This window comes from Prosopis cineraria, unplaced genomic scaffold (genome assembly GCF_029017545.1).
Source record: "Prosopis cineraria cultivar Desert tree isolate PC_DT_omini unplaced genomic scaffold, ASM2901754v1 PC1, whole genome shotgun sequence".
In the NCBI taxonomy this organism is placed as follows: Eukaryota; Viridiplantae; Streptophyta; class Magnoliopsida; order Fabales; family Fabaceae; genus Prosopis; species Prosopis cineraria.
Window position 1 is genome coordinate 3965515 of NW_026555332.1, and position 11711 is coordinate 3977225.

The 11711-nt window shown below is 28.0% G+C and overlaps 1 protein-coding gene across 1 annotated transcript; it reads right to left on the bottom strand.

Annotated features, from left to right (window-relative positions):
- Positions 1 to 1544: 1544 nt before the first annotated feature.
- On the bottom strand, positions 1545 to 11044 carry LOC129305151 (MLO-like protein 2). Its single transcript, XM_054945115.1, has 15 exons — positions 10672 to 11044; positions 10495 to 10552; positions 9165 to 9382; positions 8572 to 8688; positions 8392 to 8452; positions 6313 to 6401; positions 6051 to 6125; positions 5839 to 5933; positions 5659 to 5708; positions 5349 to 5389; positions 3839 to 4012; positions 3485 to 3520; positions 3307 to 3374; positions 3148 to 3208; positions 1545 to 2224 (listed from the first exon to the last, which is right to left on the bottom strand). Exons 1-15 carry the CDS (start codon positions 10795 to 10797, stop codon positions 1763 to 1765), a joined length of 1731 nt encoding a protein of 576 aa, XP_054801090.1. The 5' UTR covers positions 10798 to 11044; the 3' UTR covers positions 1545 to 1762.
- Positions 11045 to 11711: the final 667 nt, after the last annotated feature.

The window sequence follows — 11711 nt, forward strand, 5'->3', positions numbered from 1 at the left end:
TCAAAAATATACAATAAATGCTTATTAAAATATGTAATTTTATTCATATAAAAATAAGTAAAAAGTAATAATTTTTTTTATAAATAGAAACGGAGGGAGTATTTATTTTTAACATATTTTATTGAATAAAAAAATCTTAAAATATATTAAATAAGCTTTCCTCTTTACCCTTAATAAGGATAAAAAAATTATTTTTTATAATCTTTTTTAGCAATTAACAAAAGCAAAAAAGTGAAGATAAATTTAAAAAATAGTGAAGTACTCTATGAATACAATAATGAAAGGTAATTCGTTATCTCCTATTTCTATTATTGAACACTTTTTAGAAAAATTATTTGATTTTTAATATAAGTCAATTTTTAAGAATTTGTTTAGCATTACTTTTTTCATTTCCAAACATGTCATCCTTCTCAATTTTCAATAAGGAGATAAAAATGTTAAAAAAATTTATTATATTTATTAGATGTGAAAATGGAAACGCAATTTTTAAACGGTTTCAATAATATAACTAATTTTTTCTTGAATCTTGTTAATTTCAATAATCAGTACCGAAATTCCACACAAAGGGTTCTGCTTAAGCAGCGAATGGCTACTCGCATACTAGTTGGGAGGTTTGTGCCTTGCCTTATGTATCCGAAGAGAAATTAATCTTTGCTATAAGCAGACATTTCTAAATCCCACCAAAAAATACTTTGACCATACGATAATGCTTATTTTAAATAATTTACTTATAACTAAAACCCCATCTTATTATTTCTAATTTTCCTCTGTTTTTGAAAGTAAGCATAGAATATTTCATAATTAAGACTGTGTAACATAGATATTGCCACACCGACCCTAAATGTTTCCGAAGCTTCAAGAGGACAAATAGTCCGAGACAAAACATGAAGATGTTCGAAGTTACACTGTAACTATTGATTAATATAGAAGCTCTTAAATGAGTTCTTCTGACTGTTTCAACTATATATATATATATATATATAAAATACTTTTCTATTTCTTTTTTAATTAATTATCTCATGATCTCTTTCGTCCTGCGATACGACAAATGCAAATATCTCCACTAGCTAGACCGGAGGTCTTCTTCCTAATCTTCTAATTATTTATTTACACTGTTTGGGTCAATGAAAAGCTCAGATAGCAACACAGAGAGATAAAGGGTTTGTTAATGTAGCTCCTTCAAGAAATAAAATTGATGCGTGTATTAAAAATAAAAAAAATATTTAACCAATCCTTATACTTTTAATTTAATTGTAATTCAATACTTATAGTAACTAATGTTTTAATGGCTAAATTTATAGGGACCATACAATAAAGTTGTGTCAAGTTAAAATTCAGTGATTAAGTTACGATCAAATTAAAATTATAAAAATTGAGTTATATCGTGTTGAAGATTAAAATTGAATTATAATTGAATCAAAATTTTAGAGACTAAATGATTTTTCTTAAAAAAATGTGATAATGTAGTTGATCGGTTGATGAAAGTATGGATTACGCAATTTGTTCATATATAGTTAATGAATCTAAAGTATATGTACTTTTAAACTTTTTTTTGTTTTACCCTTTCATTTCCTCGTGCCAAAAAACAAAAGTTGTACAAAATCATAACGCATCAATTTGTTTTTAAAAAAAGGAGTAAAAATGAAAGTAACAGGCTATAACAGCCCATTCTTGGAGCATACATCATATTTGTTTGGCTTTGATGATTATATATGTGTGAGCGTGTGTGTGAGTGCACGAAACCCAGTAATAATGAAGTCATCTAATAAGATCCATGATGCTGATGATGAAATTGATCTTTAGCCCTGTGAGAGTTCTTGAACGAGAATTCAGTACTATGCTGAATCTCATGTTGGGTCCTTATAGGATCAGGCACAGCTGGAGGCAATTCCGTGGAGGTAGGAATCATCTGGATCTCACGTCCATCCACTGTATGGTAGGGTGCACCTTCTTCGACGTCCCAACGTTGTTCATGGTCGTAGTTGGAGGGTAAGAATCCTGTAGGAGACGTAGGGACAGCGTCACTGTGTCCTCCCGTGTGCTTGTGAAGAAGATGAACTGGTGACATCCTGTGGGTGGGCGTGGCCGGGGCACTTGATAAGGGCGTGTTTGTTTCCGAGTTCTTGTTGTAGTCTTTCACCTGTCTTCTTGCTGAGTGGTACCAGCTCTTCAGTGCTGCTGCTACTCTCCCGTTGAAGATTGTGGGTTTCATCGTTGATCCCATCTGCATGTCATTCCCACCAGCCAAACACGCCATAAAAAGGACGAGGTTTAATTGGCAATGTGCCAGTGTTTTTTTTTTTAATAATCCCAAGTATTTGGCCAAAAAAAAAGTCTTGTATATTTAATGCAATCAAATCAAAACAAGTAAATTTTAATATAATTTTAATAATTAATAATAAAAATTTATTATAGAATGAATAATATTTAAACAATTCACATGTATCATGATTTAATTAAAAATAAGTAGCTTAAATATATAAGGTTAAATATATAAATTTTTTTCCTTTTATAATTCACTCAATGAATCTAACTAAAGAAAATTATGGAGCAAATGTAAGTATGTAACACAATGTTAAAACTGGTGCATTAATGTTGCTTTTTTCAAAATATGTATATCGTTAATTCAGAATGAGAGATTATTTTTTACACAACATTAACGGTTGTAAAAAAGAAACATCATATTGTACTAGCTTTTTAAAAAAAAACTCATTATTTAATCCTTACAGTTTAAATTAACTCATTAAAATTTACTTGAACTTTGATTCGGTGCCCACACAATTCCTATTATTTTGACTTGATTAAAATTCAGTATTTACAATTTCAATTATTTAAAATATCAGTCCCAATATTTTAGAAAATAAAATTACAAAATGATTAATTTTTTTTGAAACTTGGGAACTAATATTTTAAATTGATAAAATTATAGGGAGTAAGTTATATATTGAGTTAAAGTTTTAAAAAAAAAGTTCCAACTGAGTTAAAATAATAGAAATTAAAGTGAATTGCACCAAGTCAAAGTTCAAAGACTATATTTTAAATAAGTCAAACCTATAAAGATTAAATGATTAATTTATATTAAATAAAAACTTATGTGCCGCATTGCTTCATAATCAGAGATATATGCATATAAGCAGGCTATCTTACTTGGGTGACGAGAGCATAAAGAGGCAAAGTCACGTAGCTGCAAAGAACTTGTATGATGACCCTGCAATTAAAACAAACAAGAACACGTAACTGATGAGATCAAATGGATGTGCTGCTAAATAGATTTTGTGAGAAGAAGAAAAATAAGGTTTTACGGACCCTGTTGCAAGCCTAATCACAATATTTTGAATTTCTCTGTGGAAGCAAGACCTTATGCCGAATGCATACTGAAACAGATTGCATGGAAATTTAAGTCAGATAAGATACATAGAAATTCATCTCACAGCTTTTGCTTTTCCTTATATTCTTCATGATTGAGAGGAGAGACACTACTTACTGTAGTGTAAGCAAAAAACGCGAGTTGAAATGCATTCTGCGCAACATATATAAACATGTAATAATAGTGAGATTAATTCAATGTATTCATTGTAATAATATAAATAGAAAATGAAACTTTCTGGTCCCTCAAATTTACTCAATTATTGATCTGGTCCTAAAAATTTGATCCCCATTAAGTAAGTCCCTAAAATACATAATCATATACAGTTAGTTTCAATGGTGTTATTTCTCCTTCAAACTACATGAATTTAATAGATAAAGATTAAGTTTTGAAGAACAAATAGATAATTTAAAAATAGTATTGAAGGACCAAAAGTTTCATGATCATTATCCCACGTGCAGTAAATGTGACCTGGAAGAGAACGAAATGCATGAGATTGAGGAGGAAGCGAGGGCGATTGAACCAGAAGAGTTCGTCGCCGGGCTCCACCACCGGTGCCCCCTTCACCACATCACCTCTCTCTGCAATCCTCAGACCCATCTGTGTGATTATCGTTTGCAGCTTTGCACCCACCACTAAAATTATCTGCAATGTCATATATTTATATCCAACTTTCATTATCACTTTCAATTCAAACTTATAACAATAACATCATCATTATCAAAATCTCATCAAGTTAAATCATTATTAATATCAAGATATTAAAAACTAAATTGATTATTGAACTAATCAAAATATTAATTCAAGGGTTAATAATTAAAAAAATGGTTAAACCATTGTCAAATTAGTCATAAATAAAGCATTTTATTATATCGACAGTTAAGACATTGGTTTAATACAGTTTACCAGTTTAATTAGATAAGTTAACTTTAATTTTCATATTATGATTGATATACACTCCCTGTCACCTAGTATAAGTATTCCCTAATAAAATTCATTAGATATTGGTTACAGTCTTTTTAAAATATATATATATATATATAAATTACTAAAAATATTCTTTATTTAATAAAACCTTAACATCAAAATAGAGAAAGAGATATGATAAGGAGGGACAAGAATAATTAATGAAACATCATTTTGGTCAAAATGTCTTATATTTTGATATATCTATAAAAGTGTCTTATAAATTAGGATCAAGGAGTAATAAAATGAGGAGAACTTTATTTCCAACTTCAACAAATATTCAATGTGATATTTACAAAAATACTCTTCATATATAATTATTCATTCAACTATCCATTTACTCCGTGAGATCTTATTTATAAGATAATAGGAGGATGGGTTTTGTGATTTTTTTTTTGAATAAATACCTCGTTGATTGTTTATTACAATTTTCTCCTTTTATTCCTATTTTAAATTGTTGATGCATGTAGGAAAGTATGAAATTTCCTTAAAAGATGTAAGTAGGAAACTTATTAAATCTTTAAAAAATTAATAAGTTTTGAAGTTTTTTTTTAATTTTGATAAACAAGTATTGAAAATGATTTATAAATAACATCAAATGAGTATTACTCTATCCTACACCCATTCATTGTTTATACTCTCTCCATTTCAATATAAGATATTTTTAAATAAAATTACACAAATTAATAAAACTCATTAAATACACTTGATTAATAAAAATAAAAATTTTTAAAAAATGTCTTTCATTTGATTCTTTATTTATAAAAAAATATTAATGAGAAAAAATATATAAAAAAGGTACTATTAAAAAAGTATCATTTATGAAATTTTATTTTTGACAAAGTGTCATATATTTTGGTACGATACATCTCCCTAAAAAATATTCTATAATTTAAAAGAAGGAAGTATCAAGTAACAGAGGCATTATAAGTCTCATATATAGATTAACCTAAGACTTTTTAAGGAATTATAAAATAAAATAAATTGTATAGACAATGGAGTGCCGATTGCTTACGATTAATGGGATGAACGGAATCCAATAATAAGGGTACCATCCTGTCCAACAAAAGAGTCAACAAGGTGATCAGTAGAATAAAAATAAAGATGAGCTTATATCTAATTCAAAATCCAGATTTCACCAAAAAAAAAAAAACAAAACAAAATCTAGATTAGTATCATATTAATTTAATATAATTAATCGTTCAATACACGTTTGTGAGGCATAAACATATAAAATTAAATGGAAGTTAATTAAAGTATCTGTGATTTTAAAGCTCAACCGTATCTAGTTTGGAAGCTTGAAATATGAAAAGTATGTAGCTTACCGTAAGTGTTTGTCAACAAGACCAAGACTGCAAAGATCCATAAGGTTGGGCTGAAAATACCAAAAGCTTAAGCTTGATTATCAGGCTTAACTGCATCTGAGAGTAAACTAAGAATATTGAAAGTAATTGTACTAATTCAAAGAGTTGGATATATAATATAATGATTGCGTAAATTAATACCTTATTCCAACGACAACCTTAAAGTCTTCGTCAAGTGACCTTTGGATGTATTTCTGGAAATCGAACCTTACTTCACTTCCCGGAGCCAAATGTGCCTGTAAAGATAATTACAAAACTTTGTTATAGTTCTAAGTATGGTTACTGTGTTGCGCTATAATTGTCCAGTAATCTTGACAGATATGCGAATTAAGTCAAGATTAAAGCTTAATCACCATGATAAAACCGTGCCTAAGTGCCATGTAATCAACCTTGGTCACGGATCCATAGAACTGCCTGAAGAAGCTTACCTGATGATGTAAATAACCACAACATGCACAATTAATTAATTTTTATTATTACTAATTAATGGCCTCATCAAATTTCAAACCAGTAGATTTTCAAGGAATATAATAAAAATATGCCAAGTATAATAATAAAGGCAGAGTCTAAATTAAAATTCCAAAAAAACTTTTTTTTAATTAATTGCTGACTTACAATCCATAAGGAAATTGATGATTGACTCCATATGTTCAAATGCCTTCGTCCAAATGTTGTGTCTCTAGTAAACCTGAACCTCTCTGGATCTGTAGTACATATATGGAACTACTCATACATATATCATATAATAGCCTAATAGGTCAAAAAAAAAAAATCTAAGGATATAACAGAACAAAAAATAAAATTACTTAGTTAAAAAGGATAATTACATATGTGTCCTCTATATTTTCAAGAATATACATATAATGGCTTTATTTATTTCATGTTTACAAAAATATCTTCCACGATAGAAAACGAGGGTTTGACTTTTGTTCTGGCCCCATTAAATTGAAATCATATATAGTCAATACATATGGCTTCAAATTCAATTGACGTCAATCTCAAATTGGTGGCGTGTGGGACTGCAATGCGACAATATGTACGAAGTCGTTTGCCTCCATTAAGAAATGCCTCCTTTACGTCTCCATTAGATAGAAAAAAAAATTTTGAATAGCCTAAATTAAATATTTTTAATTTTTATTTTAAATTTATATTTTTAAAACAAAAAATATATAAAAATTATAAAAAATTTTAATAAATATACTTATCAATTCAATAATTCAGATTTAACATGAATGGTTAAAATTTAATATTAAATATTTTTTAATAAGTTTACTATTCTATTCAAAATATATATACTCTTTAAAATATATTTAAAAATTAATTTAAATTTTTAATATTAAAGTTAGATCATTCATATTAAATTTGAACTGTGAAATTAATAAATATATTTATTAAATTTTTTATATATTTTTATTTTAAAAATATAAATTTAAAATAAAAATTAACAATTAACAATTTAGATTTTTTTTTTTTTTTTGTCTCAGTAGAGAGGTAGAGTAGGTTTCCTTGGGTGGAGGGAAGCGACTCCAATATGCATACAACGTTCCAAGTTGCAACTAGGCCACTTGGTATGTGGTCGTTTTCGCAGTTAACGTGTCCACTGTGATAATAATCCGTATTCTTGGGTTAGGTGTCACATTAAACAATCGCGGGACCCAATTAAATTTTGTATAGTTTTTTTTTTATTTTAAACTAAGAAAAATTTATGAAATATCTTCGTTGGCTAAAAAATACTCTCTCCTGTATTAAAAAAAAAGAAATACTCTATCCATATTTATATATAAAATATTTTTAATCTAATCACACAACACATATTAATAAAAGGTTATTATTTAATCAAAATTCTATTAAATTTTAGAAATTTTTTAATTTTGTCACTAATAATATCAATTAATATTATGACGGTAATGAATAAAGTACACAGTCAATATTTCTTTTTTTCTTTTAAGACAAGAATAAAATTATTTAAATACTTAAAAATATTATGACATTCTTTATATTTGAAGACAAAATAAATTTTTAAAAAATACCCTATATATAAAAATGGGGGAATATTTTAATGAAAGAAAAGATATTTTTAAATTTTGGGTTAAGAGATAGTGTGAAACTCATCGCATGTGTGTGTCCTCTTAAATGTTAATTATAAAGTGTTGTGTTTGTAAATTATTTTATCCAGTCTCGGGTATAAGATAATAAGGAGAAAAAGATTTTTTTTATTTTATTTATAACTCATGTCATTAATTTTTTTTAAAAAAATAAACTTTAGATCCTTGTATTTTATTATTGATCCCTACACTTTTTATTTGGTATTTTAGATCTCTGTATTTTTATTTTTTATTATTTTAAGTCCTTTCAAGGTTCCTATACTTTATTTATAGAGGGATCTAAAATAATTAAAAATAAAAGTGTAGAGACTTAAAACATTAAAAAAATACAAGAACCCAAAATTATATTTTCTAATTTTTTATCATGAGTTTTTCCTTTTTATCTCTCATTAAATATTAGTGAGAGAAAATTTGTTATTAAAAGGTGTGTCTATTTATATTTAAAAGAGATAAAATTAAAACCTTATCAAATTTTTAAACAAGATTAATGAGTTTTAATATATTTTTTATTTTAATAAAATATGTTAGAAGTGATTTATAAATAAAAGTGAAGGAAGTATAAAACATATTAGATAAATAGAAAGCTTACCATTATGGAATTGATAATCAGAAGATTTGGTCTCATCCTCCCACTTCTTCCAAGTTCTCATCTACATACAATATATTTTATATCCAATGAATCAAACAAATTAAAGAACTTGGAAATGAAAAATATGGAAAAAAAATAAAAAATAAAAAATAAAAAGAAGGGGAAGGAAAATTAAAGGACCTTGTATCTGCCAAAAGCCAAGGTAATAATGCACTGAAGAATGTGAAATATTGCGAGCACAAATATGAAAATGTGTAGCTGATGGATGGCGTATGCAGACACAAATCCAACTCTACCCTGCAAAAACATGTTCATATAAACCTAACATAATTAATAATAAATAAATAAAATATCATACGCAACATAAATCAAATGAAAATGAGATATAACGCATATAGATATATAAGCATTGGTATCATTATACAATACATCGAATAAGATATTTTTAAATTTTTGGATATGGGTATGAAAGATACATGTATTTTTAATAAGAAAAAAGTTTGAAGTTTGAAAAATTATTTTAAAAGTGATATAAAAAATTAAGCTTCTCATTAATTTTTGAGCACTGGTTGTACCATTTTTGGGGGAAAGGACAATGATAGTATGATACAAGTATAGTATGTGTCTCATGATTTTTTATGAGCATTAGTACTTTACGAAGAAATGAGTAAATTTGAAAATCAATAAAAATGAATTATTATTATTATTATTATTAGTGGTAGAAATGAGGGAGAAGGAAGTAAAATTAAAGGGGAAAGGGCAAGGGGAATTGCCTTTCCGCATTCGTTTGGACCCTTAGCGGCGAGGGAACGGCGAGGGGTGGAATCGGAGGAGAATTTGAGTGATTTGACATATTTGCCCTTGCTGTCATAAGAAGAGCCGGCACAAGGCCTCCACGTGTCGGCTACTTCTCTTGAAATGCACATACGACCCGAAATGGGATATTGCAGCACCGTTAGCAAAAACGATATGAATCCCAGCAACATCAGCTCTATCATCATTCAACACCACATTTTAATTTCAACAGTTATTAATTCCACACGGTATAAATAAATATAAAAAAAATCTTGTGAACCTAAAATATATGTTTTCGGTCCCTATATATCATCATTGCGTATTTAATATAAAATATAAAATTTATAAAACCCTGCTCCCTTTAATTTTATTTATAAAACACATTTTAAAATATTTATTTAATCTTATTTATAAATTATGAAATAATTTGTTAAGTAATATTTAAAAAATATTTTTAAAATTATTCTTTTATAAAAAAAATAAAAAATTATTTTTTAAATTTTTTATATAAAAATATATTTAAAATTTACACATCTTTATTTTTTTAATTAATATTAATAAGATTGATAAAAATAATTTGTAAAGAGTTATATATACATCAATATTGACGAGGGCCCACCTCATATATTAAATGATCCCTGCATAGTAAATGGCGATGTTGTCAACTCAAGTACTCCCAATTACTTTATTATAATAAGATATTTTGTAAAGTCTAAACTATAATTAATATATACTTTTTGAAGACATTCCTTAAAAAGAGTATTTCTGATTAATTAATAGAGAAAGGAGGGAATAGTGTTAAATGAAAAATATTCACGAAAAATAAGATAATTTTAAAAAAGAAAGATTAATTTTTTGTGTTGTGTCAAATAATTAAATACATCGGGTTAAAAATAACATATGGAGTTTTTTTCTTCAAAAAAAAAAAATAACCGAATCCCTCAAAAACAAAATCAAATTTACAATTTTTTTAAAAATAAAAAGGTAATCAACCAATCAAGTTATCCTTGAAAATCCGCCGAACAAGTTATCCTTGAAAACAAACAGCGCCTTACCTAGATATACAATATTCAAATATCATATCTAAAACCACGCCACAGTTAGAGTGTAAGAATATAAGAACACAAGAGAGAGGGGAACAAATGGACGAATAATAGGAAATTTAATTTAATCTCATATCAGCTGCAACTCAACAGAACAGGATTCGAACAGAGTTTTTTTATTTTTTCCTGGATCTCCAGAAACAGAGGAAGCAAGAGAGGAGATGGAGTTAGTTAATTAACGAGACGAGGGTGTATTGTAGTGTACCTTCTTTGACCTTTTCAAGGGCTTCATAAAGAGCATGCTTGTTCTTCTTCTCTAACCACTGCAAGTATACAGATTCTTCATAAGTTGCAGAACATGAATGAACTTGAACTTACTCGATCAATACTATAATCATGACTACACAGATCAGATCATATCGTGAAGGAACTTGATAATTACTTTTCCAATAGCGTGAATGATATGTTCGATTAAGATTGAAATAGCCAGCAACACAAAGCACACCACCGCCACTGCCCACGTCGCTGTTTCCTGCAACTCTCTTTCGTACTCTTTTTCTGAATCCATTTTTCAAAGCCTCTGTTCTGATCTCTGCTTGCTCACACACTGTCTTACAAGCTACTTATATATGTTACGCACACAACTCAGAATTTGAGAAGCTAAATGAAGAAGGAGAAGGAGAAGGAGAAGGAGAAAATGATTGGTTTAACGGATAGGAAAGGGGGCTTGGGAGACTTTATCTATATGTGTTTATGTGTTTAAATAAAAGGAGGAAAATGAATGACAGTGAGAGAGAGAACGAAGATTGACAATTCGAAGTCTGGGTCAGTAATGAATTAATGAATACGGAAGAAGTCTCCTACCCAAGCCAAATAAATAAATATTTTTTTAAATTAAAATACACTCAACCTAATCTTTATATCCTCCCTCCATTTAATATTATAAAATATTTTTTTAGAGTATCATATTAAAAAAATTATTCAAAATATCTCACTAAGATTTTATTTGCTGATAAGAACTTGAGATAATTTCTAAAACATGGTCCTCCTTTAACATTAAATCAAACTGCATGATGCTCATTTTGCCTTTATTACATTAAAAAAAAAATGCACGCGAAGCTCTTCTCCTCAAGCGTGTGATCATCTGCAAACTCACGTTTGATTCTATTTGATGAAGCTTTGCATCCAACAATCAAGTTCACGACTTTGTTAGATCAAGTCATTGAGTATTTAATGACGAAGGTAAGGTACTGTTTGGTTTTTTGTTTTCGTTTGGAGATAGTGGAGTTTGGTTATTTGAGTTTTAGATTATTGTTGAAAGAGTTTGAACGAAGTATTTGCTTTGTCACTTGCTCATTCCATAAGTGTATTGGCTCACATTTCAGAAGTTAGTAATACTTAATATAAAATTTGATAGAATAATGTTATAATTTTCTTTTTCCCTTCCACGTTGAAAATTGTAGATGTATATAACATTCTTAT